This window comes from Acipenser ruthenus, chromosome 32 (genome assembly GCF_902713425.1).
Source record: "Acipenser ruthenus chromosome 32, fAciRut3.2 maternal haplotype, whole genome shotgun sequence".
In the NCBI taxonomy this organism is placed as follows: Eukaryota; Metazoa; Chordata; class Actinopteri; order Acipenseriformes; family Acipenseridae; genus Acipenser; species Acipenser ruthenus.
In genome coordinates this window covers 1,339,273-1,367,167 of record NC_081220.1, presented here as the reverse complement: position 1 = coordinate 1,367,167, position 27,895 = coordinate 1,339,273, and the positions used below count along the sequence as shown (strand labels likewise).

The 27,895-nt window shown below is 40.9% G+C and overlaps 2 gene segments (V, D, J or C); both read left to right on the top strand.

The window, feature by feature from the left end:
- The first annotated feature begins 1,632 nt into the window (after positions 1-1,632).
- On the top strand, positions 1,633-27,895 carry LOC131703064 (immunoglobulin kappa variable 3-15-like). The segment is given in 4 exon segments: positions 1,633-1,739; positions 18,300-18,682; positions 26,677-26,767; positions 27,873-27,895. Coding segments are annotated over 4 exon segments (546 nt in total).
- Positions 6,787-7,455, top strand: LOC131703219 (Ig kappa chain V region 2717-like). The segment is given in 2 exon segments: positions 6,787-6,859; positions 7,034-7,455. Coding segments are annotated over 2 exon segments (480 nt in total).

The window sequence follows — 27,895 nt, the reverse complement described above, 5'->3', positions numbered from 1 at the left end:
AGGAGTTTGGTGATAAAACGAGTGATCTGGAGATGATCGATCGGTATGTACGACTATTATTATTATTATTATTTATTTCTTACACAGCTGAACGCTATAGCAAACAAAAGGCTGGGGAGGGGCTGGAGATGCCTAGTGTGTGCTTTGTTGATATGCAGGGCCATTTAAACCCGTTTGACTGTGAAAAAAAATACTTTTAAACAGCGCGTATAAAATTAACTGCGCGTGTGAAAATTAATTATTCCTGGCGTGCCTGACGCGCGATTAATAAATGGACCGCAAAGGGTTAATCTAGATAAAAGAAAAACAGAGGGCTGTTTCAGCAAATTAAAACACTGAATTCAATACATATTTGTGGCAATGTGCCCCGCCCCTGTGTGCATGTGTGTGTTATATGGTGTATGTTGCGTGTGTTAATGTTGGTGTATAGAGATTGGTACACGGGATATAAACGGGTCTGTGTTTCACGTGTATTTAAAAATGTATAATTGTATTTAGGCATGGGATTGCACATCACTTCACGTGCATTTAAAGTATATAATATGTGAGCACGAGGTTGCACATAATTAATTCACGTGCTGGGATTCAAGTGAATAATTAATTAGTAATTGAATCCCAGCACAACAGTATATATAGATGCACGTTTCATTCACTCGAGGTTGGGTGTTCGTGAGTGGAGAACGGGAGAGAGAGAGAGAGGAGAAAGAAAGTAAGAAAGAAAGAAAGAAAGAAACGTTTGTTTTGCTTCACTCACCGTTTGGCTGTCTGTTTACTGTTTTAGTCAGTTTTTGTTCGTCTATTTATTTTGGCCTCAAGTGCCGTGTCCTGTTTTGTGTTCAAACCTTTTATTTTCTGTTCTGTGTTAATTATTAAATGCTGAGCGCGATCACGCGCTCAGCTTCACCAAAACTCCAAGTCTCTGTTGTTTTATTTCCTGGATCTGGTCTGACGCCACCCACTCCGGCCGTCTTTGTGACAATATTTTAGAGGAATTTTCATGTTCTTTACTTTTTAAATATTCACAGTAAATTGAGACAGCTGAGTCTCTTATGATATGAGAATCTGTAGCAGACAGACTGCACTACACTCTGTGACCACAAGAGGGAGAGAGAGAGTAATAAAATGATGCTCTTTAATCCAGAGCAGTGGTTCTTAACCTTGGGTCCTCAGAGACAGTGCAGGGGGTCCACAGGAAAAAACTGGAAACTTTTCACTCAGTATTAGCAATGTGCAACATCAAAATGTTTGCTTCCTGAATTGATTTGATTTCACAAAGTTTATGATGGATCTGTTAACCTGCAAGTCTGATTTTAATATTTTACAATTAATAATGATTAATACTGTGTAACAAAGCTACATAATCACAGCTGTGGGTAAGAGAAATTGTTTGAGAGAAGGGAGAAGAGAGAGAAATAGCTGTGTTTGTACAAACTCAACACAAACAAAACTAAAAGCTATTTTCACTTTTTCTTCTGAGTGGCAAAGAAACTGCATCAGCTGAAAATAAGTTTAAACTTAAGAGCACTGCTTGGCTAGAAGTGGCTGCTGTGCCAAGGAAGACAATTTGCATAGAAAAGACACTTTGCATTGGCAGCACATGCTTCAGTGCTCTGGGAGTGTTTATAGCCCTGTGAGTTTAACACTTCATGATTGAGAGCTGCCCTTCACGGCAACAGAATCCACAATAACAATGACTTTTATCAGCATCTTCATCTGGGCACTTGTCATCTGCACTCAGGGTAAGAATCATTTAGAAAAACATGTTTAAAAAATATATATATTTCTGGGACAATTCTTAATATAACTGTTAGAAGTAAAATGGGGAAATGAAAAAATAACAATATCTTGAAATGTAATGTGTTTTTGTTGTTTAACTCAATAATGTTCTATAATTGTCTATGTTATTATTTATTATTTTCAGAATCCAGTGGACAGTATACTTTGACTCAGACTCCAGCAGTGAAATCTGTTCTCCCAGGAGACACAGTCGCTCTGAGCTGTAAAGTCAGCAGCGCAGTGCATGGTAATAGCTACCTAGCCTGGTACCAACAGAAACCTGGAGAAGCTCCCAAACTCCTGATCTACTTGACAAGTACCCTTCAGTCTGGGATCCCAACACGTTTCAGTGGCAGTGGATCTGGGACTGACTTCACTCTGACCATCAGTGGAGTCCAGGCTGAAGATGCAGGAGATTACTACTGTCAGAGTTTACACATCCCCAGTAGCTATGTGTTCACACAGTGATACACACCCGTACAAAAACCTCCCTCAGCAGGACTGCAGGTGAACTTTGTACATTTTCTGATACTTAAATACAAGCTGAAAATAAAGTAAACCAAGCATTTTACTTCTGTTTCAGTAAATGTATATAAATAAATAAATTGCATATTTAACTTCAAATTGTATTATTTCCTTTTTTCATTTTACTCTTTTAATGATTCCACTTCATCAGCAACACATTCTATATACAAACAGAATGATGTTTATTTTTTAAAACAATTGAACTGTATGCATATTGAGATTGATTTATTTATGATCCACTGGACAACATATTAAAAAAGAAGTCCAGCAAACAGCAAAGCCCAGTATTGCAGTGATGTGTAGTTACACTGTCTGACTCTGTGGAGTCCAGCTGGATATTTTTCATTGTGTCAATCTGATGTGTTTGAATGGATTTTCAAAACTAATATTAATACATAAATGAATAGCATTGAATTTTAACATATTGTTAAGATGAAAATCAAGACACAAATTACTGTTAATTACAATGAAGAAACCATGTCTTCTTTTGAAATAGAATTTTACACTTTATTCTTAATTCCTGAAAAAAATGTTAATACTAGATTGATATACGTCAGATTATAACTTATAATAAAAAATAATGTATCTAACTTTAAATAAAAATAAATAAATGAGGAATTCATACATTTCTGAGTGAATTCTTATGTTTTATTAAGGAGCAGCACATCAGTGTTATTGAAGGCAGTTTATTCTTCATTGTCTTGCCTCCTGTGTCATCCTTGTTACCCACCTGGTCTCCTTCATTCCTTATGTGTGCAGCAGCTCCCTGGCACACATGTCTCAACACTTATGGGCCAGTTCATTGTGAACAGGCAGATTTCTAATGCCCCTCCTAGAGAGCAGGAAAGCACTGAGAGGCTAAACATAAAACTACAGGAAGGATAATCTAACTGTACTGTGAGTCACCCAACCCTATCAAGTACCACCTGTGTTCACAGCTCAGATCTCATAGAACTGTCTGTGACACTTATTGAAACAGAAGTGCAGCGCTTAGAACACATATACAAATAGAACTAATCCACCCTTCTATTAAACTGTGAACGTAGTGTTTGATTGAATCTGTCTCTGTGTTTGTATAGCCTGGAAACAGGCATCAGTGCCCTGCCAAGCTGCACACACTACCATCATTGACACTGACCACAAGAGGGAGCCAGAGCACCACTGCTGTCCATAATGTATTAACACAGTAATAAGACAATTGAAATAGGCAGCAGTTACCTCCCCAGTCAGCCCAGTTCACCCATTGTTAACACAAGGCCCTTCACACCCAGTATTCTAAACACTATAGTTTGAATAGACCCATAAATGAATATATAGCGACATAAATGAATACTCTCACAGACATTTATTTATTTGTTCAATTATTTATTTATTTATTATAATTTTGATGTAGAATATCCTCCATACAAAGGGAGCAGCCATACAATATTAAGATCTCAATGTACCACATACACCGCTGTTATTCCACAGGTTGAGACAAAATGCACCACTGCATTTAAAAACAAAGTACAATTAAATCAAATATAATATATAAAAAAGGAACAACACACAACAGGAAATGTACCACACTGTGCAGACTGTGCCTTTAACGCCCCCTGCTGGCCTTGTTAACGATGACTGCTGATGATGAGGGTGACGCTGTCATTGTTTTACCTCACGCTGTACACGAGGACGTGCCCTCCGTTACCATGGCAGCTGAGGGGGAAACACACTTTCCAGCTTGATTGAACTGCTTTCGACTCCAAGAGAAAGACTCACAGCAAGGAGCTCTAGAATCTCACATGGAGTGTCTTCCTTATGTGGAGACAGCGGGCACGTGGTGTAAGCACAGCGGGGCGACTTTCAAACGAGAAATACAATTGCAGCGAGTCGGCCGGCCCGGACCTGAACCGTATATACAATAATTCATTCATTCATTCATTTATTTCAAAATGTATGTATGTATGTATGTATGTATGTATGTATGTATGTATGTATGTATTTATGTATGTATGTATGTATGTATGTATGCATGCATGTATGTATGTATGTATGTATGTATGTATGTATGTATTTATTTATAATTGTGTAACAGCCCCTGTTCTCTGTGTGTGCTAGAGTGAGATAGAGTGGCACCATCTGCGCTTTTAAAAAAATATGGAATTAAAAAAATAATGATGTGGGCATGCCAAATGCTTCTGCGCATAGGTGTATGTAAGACACTAAACCAGAGCACTCCTTCATTTACGGCCATAATCCCTTGAGAACGGCCGCTGTTGTCTGACCTCGGAAATTAATCACAAACTAATCACGATCGGGCCTGGTCAGTAATTGGGTGGGAGATCTCTGGGATAGCAGGTGCTGTGAGCTTTTCTTTCGGCAGGGGCGCTATTTCCCCACATATTTCTAATAATATCCTTGTAGCTCTAACTGGATTTTTTGTTTTTGTTTTTAATTCTCACACACAGCAACTATGGTGGATATTCCGAGCCAAAATTAAAAATAAATAAATAAACAAACAAATAGATAGATACACAGACATCTGTTTATTTCATTGTCAGATGCTGTTATCCAGGGTGACTTACAATTGTTACAAGATACAACATTATTTTTACACACAATTAAACTTTTTCTTTTTTTAACACATTATTTTTATTTATATTATCAATTTACACAGTTGGGTTTTTAGTGGAGCAATCTTGGTAAAGTCAAGGGTACAGCAGCAGTGTCCCCCCCACCTGGGATTAAACCCATGACCCTCCGGTCAAGAGTCCAGAGCCTTAAACACTATGCCACATTGCTTTATTTATTTATTATTGAGTAAATATCGAAATAAATAAATATAAATACCTAAATAATTATCCAAATAAAGGAATAAATAAATATTGAAATAAACACATTATTTATTGTTGTTAATGTTGTGCGTGTGTGGTGATGTATTGGTGTTTTGTTATTCATGTGTGGAGTGTACGTGCTTTTTTTGATTATATGAGCACTGCTACTGTACTTCAGATTTGCCGACCCCCCCCCCCCCCCCCCCCCCGGATTTTGCAGAAATGGCACCACTGCCTGCAGCCAAAATCTGAGGTGCAATGGATAGAGCATTGGACTTCTAGTCAGACAATGAGAGGGGATTCAAAGGTTTGGGGTTTGAGTCCCACCAGTCAGTTTTAAACTGTAGGGGTTTAAAACATTAGTTATTTTAAAAATAAATCTGGGTATAAAGTGGTTTTGGAAGACAAATACAACTTAATATCAGCAAGTTATACCGAGACTTGAACTTGGATTGCTAGATTCAGAGTCCAGAGTGCAGACCATTACACCATGGAACCACCCATACAGTTTCCCCCATTGCAGTGACTCTCATCAATTTTGCTTTTATTTGAAACTGTTTCAATGTATTAGGACTGGAGCTATCCTATGTAACAGGTGCTAAAACCACATCCGTTCATCTTCCAGGGACAGGTTTCCTGTGAGCCATTGTTTAAACTGCAAGCAAATAACCAGGCTCTTAAGAACAGGTTAGAGGCTTCTATACCTGTCCTGTTCTGTGAAAAACAGGGAGTGTTCCACGCTATGGAGCCGACTGTAAAAGGAGTGCATGTATTAAAACAATCTGGAAGCAACTGGTTTAACTTGCTGGGGTGACTAAACATTTATTAGGTCATTGAGTCACACAAAGTGGCTCAAAGGACAATATAAACCAGTTAGAGTCTCTCACCCAAATAAAATGCTGAATTCATGAAGATGCCAATACATCTTTTAGGAGAATTCTTCTGATCTTTACTCTTTCAAAATATTCACGGTAAATTGAGTCAGCCGAGCCTGTCTCTTATGGCATGAGTATATCTCTCCACAACCTTAAAATGAGAAAACACCAATCAGCACAAACTGCACTACACTCTGTGACCACAAGAGGGAGAGAGAGTAATAAAATGATGCTCTTTAATCCAGAGCAGTGGTTCTTAACCTGGGTTTTTCAGAGACAGTCCAGGGGGTCCACAGAAAAAAAACTAGAAACTTTTCACTCAACATTAGCAATGTGCAAAATCAAAATGTTTGCTTCTTGAATGGATTTGATTTCACAAAGTTTATGATGGATCTATTAACCTGCAGGTCTGATTTTAATATTTTACAATTAATAATTACTTATACTGTGTAACAAAGCTACATAATCACAGCTGTGGCTAAGATGAATTGTTTGAGAGAAGGGAGAAGAGAGAGAAATAGCTGTGTTTGTACAAACTCAACATAAAGAAAACTATAAGCTATTTTTTTCTTTTTGATTAACAGAGAAAACTTGTTTTTTTTTCTGAAAGGCAAAGAAACTGCATCAGCTGAAAATGAGTTTAATCTTAAGAGCACTGCTTGGCTAGAAGTGGCTGCTGTGCCAAGGAAGACAATTTGCATAGAAAAGACACTTTGCATTGGCAGCACATGCTTCAGTGCTCTGGGAGTGTTTATAGCCCTGTGAGTTTAACACTTCATGATTGAGAGCTGCCCTTCATGGCAACAGAATCCACAACAACAATGACTTTTATCAGCATCTTCATCTGGACACTTGTCATCTGCACTCAGGGTAAGAATCACTTTGAAAAACACTTTATCAATTTGTGGGACAATTCTTAATATATACGTGTAAAACAGGGGCAAACTGATGAAAAATAAATGAAAAAGATTTGAAATTGAAAGTTTTTATAATTTAGTTGACTTGTTTAATTTAATGTTGTATGTTTTTATTTATTATTTTCAGAATCCAGTGGACAGTATACTTTGACTCAGACTCCAGCAGTGAAATCTGTTCTCCCAGGAGACACAGTCGCTCTGAGCTGTAAAGTCAGCAGCGCAGTGTACGATAACAAGTACCTAGCCTGGTACCAACAGAAACCTGGAGAAGCTCCCAAACTCCTGATCTATACTACAAGTAACCTTCAGTCTGGGATCCCAACTCGTTTCAGTGGCAGTGGATCTGGGACTGACTTCACTCTGACCATCAGTGGAGTCCAGGTTGAAGATGCAGGAGATTACTACTGTCAGAGTTACCACTACCCCAGCAGTAGAGTTGTGTTCACACAGTGCTACACACCCGTACAAAAACCTCCCTCAGCAGGACTGCACAGCGACTGCACTGCTGCAGCTGGGACCTACTGCAGGTGCTGAGGGTGAAGGCAATGAAACAGGACCCGGCCTGTGGAGGAGCTCAACTGCACACAAACACACTGAGCTCAATAACAACACACAGTTACATGTAAGTATGGATTCAATATTAGTCTATTTAAACAAACTGATTTTGTTGTGACTGCAGGGTCATCTAGTAATGTAGTGATGATACCATCTATTCTAAATGTATTTAGGAATTCCAAAACATCATTCAATTATTCAAAGAATTGAAACTATGCAACTCACATTTTTTCTATCTGATTCTCATATGAAGATGTTCATGAATCATGATGCCTACACTTTTAATTAAGGATATGGAAGCTGTTAAGAAATGAATGAATGAAAGCCACAGGTCCCTTTTTCAAAGCTAAAGAAAGTGTAATTGTAGCTGTACAGGATCTGCTGTGGCTCCTCAACATTGAGCAGGGACTGAAGGGAGCCGGTGTGTGTGATTAAAGACACAGGAAAGGAATAAGTTGAATCCAGTCAGCCCTCAATCAGGAGCTGGGATGCAGTAGTGAGGGAGAATGGAGAATGCCATGAGGAGAGTTATTGTACAAGAACAGAGCAGCAGTGAAGAGCAGTCATGCACAGTGGAGCCACTCTTCTCTCGGTGTCCGTCCAGTATTCCAGCTTTCTAAAGTGCTCCACTGACTCCACACATCACACAGCTCACTGCAAACACAGCATCTCTGCACACTGACACTGCACTGCTCCAGCCTCACAGAGGGGGGGCTCTTTTTAACCTGGATTCTGTGGCTTCACACAGTGACCACGGCTCATTTTATAGCGCCTTTCACAGCCACAACCCTTCCTTTATGAATAGCACAATATTTATGAACAGATTTCAAAACAATCTAAAAGTGCTCCCAGCCCCTCCCCAGCACCCCCAGTGCAGCACTGCCCCTCACACTGACCCCCTGTCCCATACTGCACACTCTGGGGCTTCATGAAGAGCAGCAGTGATTCAGGGGCTGCAAGACACAGACATGGGGAAGAACTGGGACTGCAGAGTAACACACAGCTAGGAAATGCTGTTTGAGATTACAAATACAATAGAGAATGAGCATGTCTAGAAATGATTTGGCAAAGAGGCAATACATGAGTTTTCTACCTTTTTCCCTTGCTTGTTAAATATTAGCATGATTGAAATCATGAAAACGCACTCGTAGAAGTTCAAGGTACATCTTGGAAAGGCCTGTGAAAGACAGTGAAGTAGATGTTCCATTTAGAAGAGTAAGAAGCTGTCAAAATGAGAACAATGAAAAGAAAAATGACAGGTCCATTACTTGTACAGCAGCAGCAACACATGGGAAGGTATAACACTAGGGTTAGGGGTAGGGCACTACATACCCTTTAATTCTCAATAGGATAGAAAATTGTGAGGGTCTGGAACCAACTCCCCAGTAATGTTGTTGAAGCTGACACCCTGGGATCCTTCAAGAAGCTGCTTGATGAGACTCTGGGATCAATAAGCTACTAACAACCAAACAAGCAAGATGGGCTGAATGGCCTCCTCTCATTTGTAAACTTTTTTATGTTCTTATGTTCTTATGAAATAATGACACAAATACAAACATTATTGTCAGTTTAGACAGACACACAGATTAGACAGCAGTGATATACTGAGAGCTTTGACTGGGGTCAAAATAGAAGAAAACAGTAAAAGTGGCCCAACCCTATGAAGCCCCACTGGTGCTCACGGCTCAGATCTCATCTAACTGCCTGGGACAGGATTTGTATAAAGGAAGGTGCTTTGCATACCTGTGCCTCCCTCACTGCTCTACACAACAGCTAGAATAACTGCACTGCTCCATTGCTCAGGGTTTTTAAAGCTGACAGTTCAGCCCTTTCACAGTCAATGAGACACACAGAGAACATGGCTTCACTGGTGCTCCTCCTCTGCACACTGGCACTCTTTGCTCATGGTAAGAAATCCTCATTATTATGAATTATTATTAATATCAGCACTTCATCAGCACACAGTGGAATGCAGTTAATGGACGAGGCTGTTGACTCGGTGGGTTGATGTTCTGTGTTTTTATTTTCAGAATCCAGCGGTCAGATTGTCCTGACTCAGAGTCCCACAGTGGAGTCTGTCTCTATAGGAGGGAGTGTCACTCTGAACTGCAGATCCAGTAGCTCTGGTTTTACCAGCAGTCTAGCCTGGTATCTGCAGAAACCCGGAGGAGCTCCTAAACTCCTCTTCTCTTCACTGAATAGCCGAGTCTCTGGAGCTCCAGCTCCATTCACTGACAGCAGGTCAAGAACAAACTTCATGCTGACCATCAGTGGAGTCCAGGCTGAAGATGCAGGAGACTACTACTGTCAGCAGCACTATAGCTTCAATTCATTTGATCTACAAGAGACACAGTCCTGATATTAATACTGACCACAAGAGGGAGCCACAGCACCACTGCTGTCCATAATGTAATAACATAGTAATAAGACAATTGAAATCGGCAGCAGTTACCTCCCCAGTCAGCCCAGTTCTCCCATTGTTAACACAAGGCTCCTCACACCCAGTCATCTAAACACTACAGTGTGGTCTGTGTCTGGAGGAAGGAGCTGCTCACAGTGATGCATGCTGGGAAACACTGACTCAAATATCTCATATATTCATTTCCCTTTGATTCCAGTAATAAGACAGGTTATTACACCAGAACTGCGAAAGGCCTACTGAAGGCTTTTCTTAAGTTAAAGTGAGTACTAATCATGGGATTATGAAATAGAGATTTTGTTAAACAAAGCAAGGACCACACCAACTAGTGTTGAATACCCACAACATAGAAATGTTTGGAAATAAGTACACTCGTAAATGCAGCATGGTGGAAAATAAAGCTGCCTCTATTTGGCGAGCTCATTTCAAACAAGAAAACATGACATTGTTTCCAGTTCATTCGTATGCACACACATTTACACAGACACAGCACAAGCACAAACATGAGGCTTCCAAATTAAAACACAGACACAACGAAACACCAACAGTGCTCTGCTTTTGATAACAAACCTGCACCCATCAAATGTTTGCACCATCAATACAGAATTAATAAGGTATGACATTTTACAGCTCTGAGATTCTGACAAACTTCCAACATGTGATGTTTATCGGTACCAGATGTTGAAATGTTGACGGTTGTGTGCAATGAGACATGGTTAAGGCTGGGCGCTCGAAGGGTCATCAGTGGGACATTTGATACCTTGGAGTAGGGGGAGTGACAGACCCTTCACCTTCGGTTCCATGGTGTACTGGTTAGAACTCTGAACTCTGAATCCAGAGATCCCAGTTCTATTCAGGAAATGAATCGTGCGATCAAACAAGTGAAATGAATGCAGATTTCCATGTCTGAGGTGGGAAATGCATGTTTTGTTTCATTTGCAGAAATGTCCCGTAGTTCATTTTGGAGTGGTGCATGGTATGTGAAATACATTACCATGCTGAAAGAACCTGCCGCAGGTTTGAAGTGACGCGGGGCACCGTGGTTTAGATGGGCAAAGTGTAACTGATGAAACTTAGAGCAGAAAATGTATGTTTCTTTATCTCAAACAGTACTACCTAAAGTGAGATTGGCAAACCACTGTAGTTTTACCCATGAATAATCCTAGCATGCATATATTCAAGTAAATATGACATTAGAAATAATCAGTAAATCATTTTATTAAAACAGAGACATTTTATTTGGTAACTGACGTATCATAAAATTGACATTAACAAAATAAGTCTTCTGAAATAAAGAGGCAATTATATGTTGAACTGCACAAAATAATGAACAGTGTCTGGTCCTCAAATGTAAGGAAACAATTGACACCACTCCTGTTCTCCCCTCTACTAGAACCCCAAACATGACGTGCCTGACATAACCAGGTCCTGTAACTGACGTAACCACTGTGAAAAATGCATGGATGTGAACACAGCGCAAGCTGAAGCGCTCACACAGTGAAGTGTCTGCAGAGTTTGTAATGTTTTCTTGAAAGGCATATACTCCCCGGGTATTCACAGGTACTGGAGCATCAATCCTTTTGGGAACAGATGAAGCAAGGCACCACGTTACATCCTTTTGTGTCGGCCACTTCCAGCCCCCTTTGCATGGATGCAAAACACTGAGGAGCTCCTCTGGCAGGGCCGGTATGGTTTCTTCAGCTATGCCAGGGGAACACTTGCCTTCATACATAACAATGCAGTACTCATTTACTGACAATTCAATGCTTTTGAATGGATACTTTGCCATAGCTGTTGCTTGATCCACAATGCCAAACACACTGACCACTTTCCAGTCAGGCTGAATTTCTTCCACAAATGGACCTACTGTGCTGAGCTCAAGTTCAGTGTTGCTAAGCGTTCTATCATAGTGAATGCTGTGTGTGTTTGGGGTTTTCTTTGGACAGTTCTGTTCCCACCTGTTTGCCCATTCATCTTGTGCCTTCTTTACCACATGCTTTGTAATATAAATGATGCTCACATTTGGGCATGCTTCTTTTGCCACCTTAGCAAATTCTTCTGCTGTGTTGACAACAGCATGCTTCTGCAGAATGCGCCTCCAAACTGCACGCTTTACTTTACCTGCAACTCCAGCAACTGGCCCTTTGCCGTGTGCTGTGGCAAAAAAGCTCCAATCAGCTCGATGCAGACTGCAGTGTACATTGCTCGGCATGGTAAGGGTGCACAAGATGAATCTGTTTTTAAATTGGCTCGCAGCACCATCAGAAAAGATGTGCAAGTTAGAGATGTTGGCTGAAGTTGAGGCTTCATCAAGAATAGCCCGATTGTAGCAAACAACTGCAAATGTGTCATGTTGCCGTACATCACTGAGCACAACATAAGAAGTACTAACAGACTGAGCTGTGAGAACTGCTGGAAACAGAGGCACTCCTTCTGTGATCCAGGGAGCTCACATTATTTCAGCTTGCTGCTTTATAGGGAAGTGTTCTGAGATAACTTCCTGAAGTATATCTTCACATTCATTTCAATTCATCTTCAGTGTCTTGATTTGGTGAAGTTGCACCTTGGCAATAAAACTGTGGCTCCGCAGATTGGTCCGCTGGGTTTGAGCTCCTCCTTGTCATCGTGTAATGTTGACTCAGGCACTTCCTTTTTATTGTTAGCCATCTATTGGTAGTAGTGTACAATTGTATCTTCATTATCATTGCCTTGTATTCCCTGATTGATAGAACTAGCAAGGTCTTGGCATGTGTCACACTGGCCAAGGCAGCATTTCATCTGCCAGTTGCAAAGTGACCCAATGACCAGGAGATTTCCATTGGGGATATTTTGGCAAACCTTTTTCAAGCCATCTAGTAGCATCTCTGTGTTCTCATGGTAACGACAGACAGACAGGTTGAACGTGCACAGGGTGCAATGCTGCAGACATTTTTTTGATATTCTGATTTTTCCATCAGGATATTCATTCTTGAAGAGGCGGTGAGCTTCACGAACCGTCATCAGGAGCACTTTTTGTGCATTCTTTTTTTTTGTGCATCCTCTCTTCTGATAGTGATGCAGTCTTTTCATCCAGGCAGCTGACGGGACACACAATCAATCTCATAGAATGCACAAACCTGACATTCTGTTTCACTAACTTCAGCTCTTCGTGTGGAAGCATGCTTATCTACCAGAGCCAAACCAAATTGTGTTGCCAGTTTCTTTCCCACTACACTTTTCTTCCTGGGGCTCTTTGGAAGTGCCCCCGTTACTCCTCTTACTGCCTTCCCTAGTGACTGAGCTGAAAAGAGAACTTTTGACGGTGAGTTTGTCAAATGATTCTCATTAAGTTGTGGTTCTGGTTCATGTCATTTTGAAAGATTTCTCCTATACTTTCTCATTGTTTCTTTGCTCTTTTCTGCTTCCCTTTTCTTCCTCCCTATACTCCACTTGCATGCTTTCTGCTGCTCTCTGTTCCTCTGTTTCATCCCTACTCTTTTCTCTTCTCACATCCTTGCATGATATGCACGCATTCTTTCTGCTGCAGGTACTGGAAGCATTTTCCAACTTTAATCTAGATAAATGAAAAAAAGGGGGGACTGTTTCAGCAAATTCAAATGCTGAATTCAATACATCTTTTAGAGGAATTTTTCATGTTCTTTACTTTTTTAAAATATTCAGAGTAAGTTGAGACAGCTGAGCCTCTTATGGTATGAGAATCTGTAGCAGACAGACAGCACTACACTCTGTGACCACAAGAGGGAGAGAGAGAGAGTAATAAAATGATGCTCTTTAATCCAGAGCAGTGGTTCTTAACCTGGGGTCCTCAGAGACAGTCCAGGGGCTCCACAGGAAAAAACTGGAAACTTTTCACTCATCACTAGCAATGTGCAAAATCAAAATGTTTGCTTCTTCAATGGATTTGATTTCACAAAGTTTATGATGGATCTGTTATCCTGCAGTTCTGATTTTAATATTTTACTATTAATGATTATTTATACTGTGTAACAAAGCTACATAATCACAGCTGTGACTAAGAAGAATTGTTTGAGAGAAGGGAGAAGAGAGAGAAATAGCTGTGTTTGTACAAACTCAACACAAAGAAAACTATGAGCTATTTTTTTTTCCCTGAGTGGCAAAGAAACTGCATCAGTGAGAAGAGTTTAAACTTAAAAGCACTGCTTGGCTAGAAGTGGCTGCTGTGCCAAGGAAGACAATTTGCATAGAAAAGACACTTTGCATTGGCAGCACATGCTTCAGTGCTCTGGGAGTGTTTATAGCCCTGTGAGTTTAACACTTCATGATTGAGAGCTGCCCTTCATGGCAACAGAATCCACAACAACAATGACTTTTATCAGCATCTTCATCTGGGCGCTTGTCATCTGCACTCAGGGTAAGAATCATTTAGGAAGAAAAAAACTTTTATAAAAAAAAATCTATTTGTGGGACAATTCTTAATATATAAGTATTAAAAGTAAAACAAGAAAACCGAAAAAAAGGCTTGAAATTTAATGTGGTTTAATCATTTAATTCAATCATTTACTTTAATTTTCTATATTATTATTTTCAGAATCCAGTGGACAGTATACTGTGACTCAGACTCCAGCAGTGAAATCTGTTCTCCCAGGAGACACAGTCGCTCTGAGCTGTAAAGTCAGCAGCGCAGTGTACAGTAACAACGAACTAGCCTGGTACCAACAGAAACCTGGAGAAGCTCCCAAACTCCTGATCTATACTGCAAGTACCCTTCAGTCTGGGATCCCAACTCGTTTCAGTGGCAGTGGATCTGGGACTGACTTCACTCTGACCATCAGTGGAGTCCAGGCTGAAGATGCAGGAAATTACTACTGTCAGAGTGTACACAACCCCAGCAGTAGCTGGGTGTTCACACAGTGATACACACCCATACAAAAACCTCCCTCAGCTGGACTGCACAGCGACTGCACTGCTGCAGCTGGGACCTACTGCAGGTGCTGAGGGTGAAGGCAATGAAACGGGACACGGCCTGTGGAGGAGCTCAACTGCACACAAACACACTGAGCTCAATAACAACACACAGTTACATGTAGGTATGGATTCAATATTACTCTATTTAAACTAACTGATTTTGTTGTGACTACAGGGTCATCTAATAATGTAGTGATGATACCATCTGTTCTAAATGTATTTAGGAATTCCTAAACATCATTCAATTATTCAAAGAATTGAAACTATGCAACTCACATTTTTTCTATCTGATTCTCATATGAAGATGTTCATGAATCCTGATGCCTAAACTTTTAATTAAGGATATGGAAGCTGTTAAGAAATGAATGAATGAATGCTGTGATATAAAAAGCCACAGGTCCCTTTTTCAAAGCTAAAGAAAGTGTAATTGCAGCTGTACAGGATCTGCTGTGGCTCCTCAACATTGAGCAGGGACTGAAGGGAGCCGCTGTGTGTGATTAAAGACACAGGAGAGGAATGAGTTGAATCCAGTCAGCCCTCAATCAGGAGCTGGGATGCAGTAGTGAGGGAGAATGGAGAATGCCATGAGGAGAGTTATTGTACAAGAACAGAGCAGCAGTGAAGAGCAGTCGTGCACAGTGGAGCCCCTCTTCTCTCAGTGTCAGTCCAGTATTCCAGCTCTCTAAAGGGCTCCACTGACTCCACACATCACACAGCTCACTGCAAACACAGCAGCTCTGCACACTGACACTCCACTGCTCCAGCCTCACAGAGGGGGGCTCTTTTAAACATGGATTCTGTGGCTTCACACAGTGACCACGGCTCATTTTATAGCGCCTTTCACAGCCACAACCCTTCCTTTATGAACAGCACAATATTTATGAACAGATTTCAAAACAATCTAAAAGTGCTCCCAGCCCCTCCCCAGCACCCCCAGTGCAGCACTGCCCCTCACACTGACCCCCTGTCCCATACTGCACACTCTGGGGCTTCATGAAGAGCAGCAGTGATTCAGGGGCTGCAAGACACAGACATGGGGAAGAACTGGGACTGCAGAGTAACACACAGCTAGGAAATGCTGTTTGAGATTACAAATACAATAGAGAATGAGCATGTCTAGAAATGATTTGGCAAAGAGGCAATACATGAGTTTTCTACCTTTTTCCCTTGCTTGTTAAATATTAGCATGATTGAAATCATGAAAACGCACTCGTAGAAGTTCAAGGTACATCTTGGAAAGGCCTGTGAAAGACAGTGAAGTAGATGTTCCATTTAGAAGAGTAAGAAGCTGTCAAAATGAGAACAATGAAAAGAAAAATGACAGGTCCATTACTTGTACAGCAGCAGCAACACATGGGAAGGTATAACACTAGGGTTAGGGGTAGGGCACTACATACCCTTTAATTCTCAATAGGATTGAAATAATGACACAAACACAAACATTATTGTCAGTTTAGACAGACACACAGATTAGACAGCAGTGATATACTGAGAGCTTTGACTCGGGGAAAAATAGAAGAAAACAGTAAAAGTGGCCCAACCCTATGAAGCTCCACTGGTGCTCACGGCTCAGATCTCATCTAACTGCCTGGGACAGGATTTGTATAAAGGAAGGTGCTTTGCATACCTGTGCCTGCCTCACTGCTCTACACAACAGCTAGAATAACTGCACTGCTCCATTGCTCAGGGTTTTTAAAGCTGACAGTTCAGCCCTTTCACAGTCACTGAGACACACAGAGAACATGGCTTCACTGGGGCTCCTCCTCTGCACACTGGCACTCTTTGCTCATGGTAAGAAATCCTCATTATTATTAATTATTATTAATATCAGCACTTCCTCAGCACACAGTGGAATGCAGTTAATGGACGAGGCTGTTGACTCGGTGGGTTGATGTTCTGTGTTTTTGTTTTCAGAATCCAGCAGTCAGATTGTCCTGACTCAGAGTCCCACAGTGGAGTCTGTCTCTATAGGAGGGAGTGTCACTCTGAACTGCAGATCCAGTAGCTCTGGTTTTACCAGCAGTCTAGCCTGGTATCTGCAGAAACCCGGAGGAGCTCCTAAACTCCTCTTCTCTTCACTGAATAGCCGAGTCTCTGGAGCTCCAGCTCCATTCACTGACAGCAGGTCAAGAACAAACTTCATGCTGACCATCAGTGGAGTCCAGGCTGAAGATGCAGGAGATTACTACTGTAAGCAGCACTATAGCTTCCATTCATTTGAACTCTGGAGACACACTGCAGATATTAACACTGACCACAAGAGGGAGCCCGAGCACCACTGCTCTCCATAATGTAATAACACAGTAACCTCCCCAGTCAGCCCAGTTCTCCCATTGATAACACAAGGCTCCTCACACCCAGTCATCTAAACACTACAGTGTGGTCTGTGTCTGGAGGAAGGAGCTGCTCACAGTGATGCATGCTGGGAAACACTGACTCTAATATCTCAACATCTGCAACTTCCACCCCTGCCAGTGAATATTAAAGAATGTTAAAATGTCCCTTTAGCAGGCCAGCATTTTAAACACAATGATTCTCCCCTTGCTCTCCTCTCTCAGATTTGCTGTAAGCTGTCTGTCCCACACCCCAGTTATTCCTGCAGACTCACATCAGTGTGTGTCAGCATAGAGGTTACAGCATGTCATTCCACCAGCATGGGAAGGGATTTCTGTTTCAATACCACAGCCCAGCAGCACAGACTGCACAACACTCTGTGACCACAAGAGGGAGAGAGAGAGTAATAAAATGATGCTCTTTAATCCAGAGCAGTGGTTCTTAACCTGGGGTCCTCAGAGACAGTCCAGGGGGTCCAAAGAAAAAAAAAACTGGAATCTTTTCACTCAACATTAGCAATGTGCAAAATCAAAATGTTTGCTTCTTGAATGGATTTGATTTCACAAAGTTTATGATGGATCTGTTAACCTGCAGCTCTGATTTTAATATTTGATCTGTGGCTAAGATGAATTGTTTGAGAGAAGGGAGAAGAGAGAGAAATAGCTGTGTTTGTACAAACTCAACACAATGAAAACTATAAACTATTATTTCCCTGAGTGGCAAAGAAACTGCATCAGTTAAAAGAGTTTAAACTTAAGAGCACTGCTTGGCTACAAGTGGCTGCTGTGCCAAGGAAGACAATTTGCATAGAAAAGACACTTTGCATTGGCAGCACATGCTTCAGTGCTCTGGGAGTGTTTATAGCCCTGTGAGTTTAACACTTCATGATTGAGAGCTGCCCTTCATGGCAACAGAATCCACAACAACAATGACTTTTATCAGCATCTTTATCTGGGCACTTGTCATCTGCACTCAGGGTAAGAATCATTTAGAAAAACACTTTGTTTTTAAATCTATTTGTGGGACATTTCTTAATATACAGTATAAGTGTTGAAATTAAACAGGAAAAACTGAAAATGGCTTGACATTTAATATGTGTTTTCATAATTCAATTCACTTGTTTATTATAATTTTCTATATTATTATTTATTTTTTTCAGAATCCAGCGGACAATATACTCTGACTCAGACTCCAGCAGTGAAATCTGTTCTCCCAGGAGACACAGTCGTTCTCAGCTGTAAAGTCAGCAGCGCAGTGTACAGTAACAACCGCCTAGCCTGGTACCAACAGAAACCTGGAGAAGCTCCCAAACTCCTGATCTACTTGGCAAGTACCCTTCAGTCTGGGATCCCAACTCGTTTCAGTGGCAGTGGATCTGGGACTGACTTCACTCTGACCATCAGTGGAGTCCAGGCTGAAGATGCAGGAGATTACTACTGTGAGAGTTACCACTACCTCAACAGTAAAGATGTGTTCACACAGTGCTACACACCCGTACAAAAACCTCCCTCAGCAGGACTGCACAGCGACTGCACTGCTGCAGCTGGGACCTACTGCAGGTGCTGAGGGTGAAGGCAATGAAACGAGACCCGGCCTGTGGAGGAGCTCAACTGCACACAAACACACTGAGCTCAATAACAAGGGCTCAAAATAAAATACAAGATCAATCTGGTAAATATCTTGATTATTCATGTATTCTAATACATTGCAGAGGCTGAAGGGCTGTCATTGGATTTATATTTACTAATTTAGTTTCAAATGAAAATGAAATAATAATTATTGATTTATCTACAGGAAGGAAAAGATAAAGGTGAACATTGTTAATTTTCTGATACTTAAATACAAACTGAAAATAAACTAAATCAGACACTTTACTCCTCTTAAAGGAAATAAATAAATATTTACATGCATACATACATACATACATAGCATATTACAATCCAACATATTTCTATTGCATTACAGGTTTTAAAGCAATCTATGGTTTAAAACGCATATTAATGTATTTCAATATTAATATACAAGATTTTTTTTTTATTTCTTTACATGTCTTCAAAGCAATTTAATATATTTTCTAATTGAAACTATAAAATATATAAATATAGTGAAATAAATATGAATAAAAATCTATTTCTATAAAGTGTATCAGTAATGCTACAAAATTTAAACCTCACGCTGAAAGTTCAAGCATTTCATTCATTTGTATTTGGTGCGTTGAGGCTCAGAAAAGTGTTGATAGTGTGAAAACATGGAGTACACTCACAAACACATTGTTAATTCACCATTGTGCAATTTAAAGAACTATATTAAGGGTGGGGTTTGTTTCTTGTTTCAATTTGCACATCGTTGATGGTTAGATAATTCATTGTAAATTTCACTTCATTAAGTGTATGTTTGTGGTAATGAGCTGACTGTTTAACAATACCTGTATCTAATCATCTTCATCAATTGATTAATAACTATTAAGGTTTGTTTGGGTTACAAATTGTAACTTATTTGCCAATCATTGATGTTGGGATATCTGATTGAAAACTTTACTTGATGAAGTGTATGTCTGTGATAATGAATTGTCTGCTTAACAAACCTGTGTTTAATCATGTTCACTAAATGGTAATAATGATATTAAGGGCTGGGTTTGCTTTGTTTCTTTTAAACACTGAGGACGGCTCTTTTGAGTCGAAACACATCTGTTGTTTGAAGTTTTGGTCTCTGTTTTTAAATATATGTAGAATGTTTGAAATATCACATTGGTGAATTAACCAGTTTTGTTTTCCTGCTATAAAGTGTAGCATTGACAGGAACACAGCCAGATGTTTAGCTGTGGAAGCTGCTGTATGTGCAAGGACTTGGCACTATCAGTGTGAAGCTCTGTGTGGAATGCATGCTTTCACAGGCTGATACAACCAATGCATCGCATTGAAAGAGGAAGAAACCATTCTGACTTCATTGTCAACCATACAGGACATTGTCAGTCAACGAGCAGACTGGGGTAACAGAGTGATATACTGTAAGCAAGGAGCTAGTCAAGTCTTGTGAGGCTTTTGTCTGCTGCTTGTCTGGTAAAGCAGGAGATGATGTTGAATGGGGTTACAGATTGATCTGCAGCAGAAAATGATGCATGCAGCTCTCCCACATCCCCTGCCTGCGCGCACTGCTGTGTTTTGTGTTGTGTGTTCTTTTCAGAGCGGTCGTTGTTTATATTTGTATTTATTTGTAATGATTGCAATGTTAAATCAATCATTTTTCACAGGTATTTATTGCACCGCGCACTTTAGTGTGCTTCTGGTGCTGAACGTTTCCTGCTGTGTATTAATCTGCTGCTAACATTCCATTTCTTTTTATCTGCAATAAAATAAAAGATTCTTTTTTAATTGGAAGAGGCCGTGTTTCTGATCCCATCCTTGATTTGCTTTCAGAATAAAATAACCTGTCACTGTTTTATTTGTCCAGTGTCTTACACACTAATCTGGCGTAGACCGACTCCAAATGTGATTCTGTATTTCAATTCTGCGTAAGCCCTGCCTAGCGGGTGTTACAGTTACATAAAAGGACTCTATAGAGTCCTAATGCAAAAAGAAAGAGCAAAAAGCAAGTTGGGAAAGGGGAGGAGGGTGTCAGTAAATATCCAGAGTGCTCTGAGGTTTAAACACAAAACACACAGCTGATAGGAAAGAGGAAACACTCTCTGAGCCTCCAGCTCAATACAGCAAATCATGGAATAAAGAGATTCAGTGACAGCTAACACAGGAGCTGCTCTGTGTTCAAGTGAATAAAGTGCACTCATTAATGTGACCTCCGAGAGACACACTGCAGATATTAATACTGACCACACGAGGGAGCCAGAGCACCACTAATACCCCCGACTGCCCCCAACCCCCTCTCTCCTCCAGCCCCTCCCCAGTGCAGTAAGAAGGAGCCTGTGTGTATTCCTGCTGTCTGCTTCTCCCTGCCCCCCTCTCTCCTGTAGAATCCACACCAGCCCTGTTGAACAGAGCCCAGTGGCACACAAGCCTTTATCAGAGCACTGCCACTCCCCACACTGGATCAGTGTCTCACTGTTTCTAAATGACATGTGGGATTGGACACTGCACAGGACACTGGAGTGTTAGAGTGGCAATCAGATGAAGCAGGAGCCTGGAGACGTGTCAGAAACATCAAACAGAGCCCTGACAAGCAGCACCGACTGCAGATATTAACACTGACCACAAGTGGGAGCCAGAGCACCACTGCTCTCCATAATCAATCAATCAATCAATCAATCAAACAATGCATAATACATTTAATACAGTGACATACAGGGCATAGTACATTAACTACAAACAGTAAAAAACAATGCAAATACATTAAATACAAGCATATTACATTAAATACAAGGCTAGGATGTGATTTCTAAACATTGTGGATGTGTGTGTCATACAGAATTATATGAATAAGATGGAGTGAAAAACCTGAAATAGCAATTTAGACAACAATTAATAACATATATCAGGCTTGAAGAGCATTGAAAGCCAGAGAGAACATGGGGATGAATAATGTAATAACACAGTAAAAAGACAATTGAAATAGGCAACATTTACCTCCCCAGTTCTCCCATTGTTAACACAAGGCTCCTCACACCCAGTCATGTAAACACAACAGCATGGGAAGGGATTTTACTGCAATTCCACAGACCATCAGCACAGACTGCACTACACTCTGTGACCACAAGAGAGAGAGAGAGAGAGTAATAAAATGATGCTCTTTAATCCAGAGCAGTGGTTCTTAACCTGGGGTCCTCACAGACAGTCCAGAGGGTCCACAGGAAAAAACTGGAAACTTTTCACTCAACATTAGCATCATGAAAACAAACTCGTAGCAGTTCAAGGTACATCTTGGAAAGGCCTGTGAAACTGTCAAACATGTATGTCTAAACTGTTAAACATTATTGTCAGTTTAGACAGACACACAGATTAGACAGCAGTGATATACTGAGAGCTTTGACTGGGGTAAAAATAGAAGAAAACAGTAAAAGTGGCCCAATCCTATGAAGCCCCACTGGTGCTCACGGCTCAGATCTCATCTAACTGCCTGGGACAGGATTTGTATAAAGGAAGGTGCTTTGCATACCTGTGCCTGCCTCACTGCTCCAAACACTTTAAGACACACAGTATTGATGAGTCACTGCTCAGCCCTTTCAGAGTCACTGAAACACACAGTACAATGATGCCATTGCTTCTACTGCTGGGGACACTGGGGCTCTTTGCTTCGGGTGAGAATTAAAGAGAATTATTTCAAAACCTTTTTTTATTGTATTTTTTCTGACTCAGTCTCCACCAGCTCAGTCTGTTCTCCCAGGACACACTGTCTCTATCAGCTGTACAGCCAGTCAATCCATTAGCAGCTCCCTCCACTGGTACCTGCAGAAACCTGGCCAGGATCTATATTATCATATTGTTCAGAAATGATTGTCTTGATCTGGTTTTATAGAGAGTTGAACTAACTCTCAGCACTAATGTCCAATGCAGTGAGTTCAGCACAAGATACTGTAGTTGTGAGGGTGAAATACAAGGGGCCCAAGTCAAGGGGAGGGCATTAATGAGAGTCAAGGTCAGTTATCTAGTGTAAGAGCACACTGCACAGGATAGGAATGCTGTTCATAAATACAATAATAATGTCAGGAAACATGAGAACATAAGAAAAGTTGAGAAGGAGAAAAGGCCATTGGGCCCATCAAGGCTGGTCCCTTGTTAGCACAGCAATCTCCTCTCCTGGGGGCTCCAATCTAAAAGCACAGCATCTCGTCTTGTTTGAAATGCTCCCAGTGTTTTGGATCCTTCTACTTCATCTGGTCGCCTGTTCCACGTGTTTCCAGCTCTCTGTGTAAAAAGTTCTTCCTAGCTTCTGTTCTCAATGTGCTTTTCCTCAGCTTCCATTCATGCCCTCTTGTTCTGCTCTCTGTGTTCAATTTGAAGCAGTGTCTCGAGTTCACTTTGTCTAGACCAGGTAGGATTTTATACACTTCAATCAAGTCCACTCGTTCTCTTCTTTTTTCAAGGCTGAAGAGATTTCATTCTTTTAGCCTGTCCTCGTAGGTCATGTCACTTAGTCCTGGGATAAGCCTTGTTGCCCTTCTCTGCACCTTCTCCAGTGCAATAATATCTGTTCTGTAGTGAGGTGACCAAAACTGCACACAGTATTCTAGATGTGAGCTAACTGGGGCATTGTACAATCACAGCAAATAAAACATTATATTGAGTAATGTAACCTTGGTTTTTGTTTCTTCAATTACTTAATAATTAAAATATGGGTTATACTCTTTATAACTGATGTTTTCTCAGATGAGAAGTAGCCCAAAGATCTTGATGATAAAAGCAGCATTTTAATGACAGTGTAATTTGGAAACAGGAGCTGGTCTGTGTTCAGTGAATAAAGTGCAGAGAAACATACTGCAGTTATTAATACTGACCACACGAGGGAGCCAGAGCACCACTGCTGCCCATAATGTATTAACACAACAATAAGATTACATTTTAATAAGAAAGTGCAATTTGGGGAGGGGGTGTGACAGTAAATATCGAGAGTGGTCTGAGGTTTAAACACAAAACACACAGCTGATAGGAAAGAGGAAACACTCTCTGAGCCTCCAGCTCAATACAGCAAATCATGGAATAAAGAGATTCAGTGACAGCTAACACAGGAGCTGCTCTGTTCAAGTGAATAAAGAGCACTCATTAATGTGACCTCCGAGAGACAAACTGCAGATATTAATACTGACCACACGAGGGAGCCAGAGCACCACTGCTGTCCATAATGTAATAACACTACAGTAATAAGACCATTGAAATAGGCAGCAGTTACCTCCCCAGTCAGCCCAGTTCTCCCATTGTTAACACAAGGCTCCTCACACCCAGTCATCTAAACACTACAGTGTGGTCTGTGTCTGGAGGAAGGAGCTGCTCACAGTGATACATGCTGGGAAACACTGACTCTAACATCTCATATATTGATTTCCATTTGATTCCAGTAAAATGACAAGTTATTACACCAGAACTGCGTAGGCCTACTGAAGGTTTTTCTTAAGTTAAAGTGAGTACTAATCATGGGATTATGAAATAGAGCTTTTGTTAAAAAAAGCAAGGACCACACCAACTAGTGTTGAATAGTGATCCACAACATAGAAATATCATGTTCATCGGTACCAAATGTTGCAGTGTTGATCGTTGTGTGCAATGAGACATGGTTAAGGCTGGGTGCTCGAAGGGTCGTCAGTATGGACATTTGATACCTTGGAGTAGGGGGAGTGACACACCCTTCAACTTCAGTTCCAGTGTGTACTGGTTAGCACTCTAAACTCTGAATCCAGAGATCCCAGTTCGATTCAGGAACTGAAGCGTGCCATCAAACAAGTGAAATGAATGCAGATTTCCATGTCTGAGGTGGGAAATGCATGTTTTGTTTCATTTGCAGAAATGTCCCGTAGTTCATTTTGGAGTGGTGGATGGTATGGGAAATACATTACCATGCTGAAAGCCTCTGCCGCAGGTTTGAAGTGACGCGGGGCACCGTGGCTTAGATGGGCAAAGTGTAACTGATGAAACTTAGAGCAGAAAATGGATGTTTCTTGATCTCAGACAGTATGACCTAAAGTGAGATTGGCCAAACTACTGTAGTTTTACCTAATAATAATAATAATAATAATAATAATAATAATAATAATAATAATAATAATAATAATAATAATAATACATCTTTATTTATATTATTATTATTATTATTTGTTTATTTGTTTATTTAGCAGACCCCTTTATCCAAGGTGACTTACAGAGACTAGGGTGTGTGAACTATGCATCAGCTGCAGAGTCACTTACAACTACGTGTCACCTGAAAGATGGAGCACAAGGAGGTGAAGTGACTTGCTCAGGGTCACACAATGAGTCAGTGGCTGAGGTGGGATTTGAACCGGGGACCTCCATAGTGCAATTCATGTGTAATACAGCTCAAAGCACGTTACAAGCAGAATAAAACACAGAACAGAAAAAAGGAACAATTATTAAAAGCAGAAGTAACAACAAAACTCAAACTAAAACATGTTAATATTAAGAAAAAGCAATATTTTAAAAATATGTTTTAAATTGAGATTTAAAAATAACAATTGAGGGTGAATCTCTAATAAAAGCCGGTATAGAGCTCCAGAGTGTGGGAGCATTAAAACAGAAAGCAGCCTCTCCCATCCTTTTATGATTCACCCTCGGAATACACAGGAGACCAGCATCAGCAGATCTAAGAATGTGTTCCGGCTGGTATGGAATCAGCATGTCATTCAAGCAGTCTGGAGCCATTCCATTCAATGCTTAAAATACTAGTAATAAAACTTTAAAATCAACCCTATAACACACAGGAGGCCAATGCAATGATGCCAACACAGGAGTAATGTGAGCCCTTTGTTTTGTTCTCGTTAGTATTCTAGCAGCTGCATTTTGCACAACCCGCAGGCGTGATAGAGCATGGCATGTAAGTGTCACGAGTGACACATTTGAATGGGTTTTTGTGTACTGGTTTTTTATTTTTTTACTGGAATCTGCTTGTCTCAATTATATGGTTGTGGTTGACTGTAGGTAGAGCATTTTCTCCCTAGCAACTGGAAGTCTCGCCTGGTTAGCACCACAGCCAATGGCGGTTCAGACAAGACTATATAAGGGTCTGGATTTGAGAGCAGAAGGGGGAACAGGAAGACAGGAAGACAGGAAGACAGGAAGACAGGAGTGCACAGCCTTGGTGAAAGTACACCGAGGAAGATTTATTGTTTTTTTGAATATTTTTGGAAACGACTATTTGGCACAAGTGCTTCGTTGTGGGGATGGACCAGCACTGGAACAACATGTAGGAACGGGGTTGGAGTTTTTCTTGTTTCTTTTGTTGTGTCGGGGCAATACTGGGTGGTTGGTTGTATTTTTTTTGTACTTGTTTTTGCTGTGTTTTTTTCTCTCTGTGCATTGGGTGACAATAATTCTTCTATTCAAGGATATTACAAACATGTTTTTTTTGGATCTACAACCAATAGTGATTTATTTTTGGACATTTGTTTCCTTTTTGTTTCGTTTGTGGAGCAAGGGACGGGTGTAACTGCTCGGGGTCCCAGTGTTAGTCCCAGGACGTTTGGGCCCCCCACGGATCTTTGATATGGGGCGAATCGTTTTCATTGATCTCTGGAAGAGGGGAAAAGACAACCAGTTGTCAAGTTCCATGTTAACTGTTTTGTCTATACTGCTTACCTGTACTGGTTGACCCCCTGCACCCCCGTCAGAGTGTGTTTGAGGCCTCCAGTGGTTCACCTGCCTTGCCTTTAGGTCTGGAGTTTAGCTTCCAGTTCTGGTCCGGTGGTTGCAGATGGAATCGGGACGAGGTCCAGGGAGCATGGCGAGAGAGAGGAGACAAACTCGGGGTTAGGGACCGGTCGAAGGGAAGTGACCAGAACCTTTGAGGTGGAAGGTGTAGTTTACTTACCTGTGTGTCAGTTCCTGACGGCCCCTTTTCTTTGCCCCGCTCTCCTGTCTCAGGTCCTTCGGAGGCGGCCGCTGATTGTCAGTGAAGAGATCCAGCAGGGGGTGGTGGTTCCTGCATCGGTGGGAGGAAAAGGAAGCGGACCGAGTGAGTCGGGGGGGAGCCCCGGGAGTGTGGGGTCTACCTCCCAGGGAATATTTCTTTTTCCTTGTTTGTTTTGTCAAACAGTAATTGTCCATGTGCATGAACTTTTTTTTTCTCTGAGACCGTGACCAACAGGAGGGGATTGCCTAGTATGCAGTGTGTTTTGTTTTTGTTTTGTTTTTTGGCACTCCCTTATTGAAGTTTTAGCTTATTTTCAGTATTACTGTGTGGTTTGGTTTTAACAATTTTTACCCTGTTGAGAACAATAAAATTTGTTATACCAGACTCCGTTCCATTGTGTGTGTGTGGGAACCCGGGGAACAAAGAACCTACACGGGGGAACGAAAGAACTATTCGGTTACTAAGGTCCTTGCCTTACCAAAAACAAGGTGGCGTAGTCATCAGCTACATAGGTACACTAGCTAGGTTATCTCAGGTCACCCTACCTGTGACATAAATCCAGATAATAAAGCGTTACAGTAATCTAATCTAGAAAAAATAAAAGCATGTGCTAATTTCTCAGCATCATCCATGAACAGAAAAGATCTAACTTTAGCAATATTCCTCAAATGATAGAAAGAGACTCTAGTAATGTGTTTAATATGAGATTCAAAGCAAAGTTCAGGGTCAAAAATAACCCTCAGGTTTCTCACCTCTGATTTTACATTTGAGTTTAACAAACCTAAATCAATGTTTGTCGACTGCATCTGTTGCTTAGAGGCTAAAAGTAGGACTTCTTTCCTATCCTGATTTAACTGTAAAAGACATCCAGCTTCTAATATCAGCAAGACACTTGAATAAGACATTGATAGCTGTTATGGCACCTGCTTTAACAGATATATAAATCTGTGTTTCATCTGCATAGCTGTGAAAATTCACCCCATGTTTCTGAATAATCTCCCCAAGTGGAATCATGTATAAAGAGAATAACATGGGAGCAGGAATGGAGCCCTGCGGCACACCACATGTAATACTGGAGAATCCAGATGCAGATTCTCATAAGGCAATATTGTCTATTCGATAAATATGATTTGAACCAATTTAGAACAGTACCAGAAAGGCTCACCCATTCATCTGCATAGCGTGAAACGCTCACTGTTTTTCACAGTCCAGTACAGAGAAGCCGTCTAA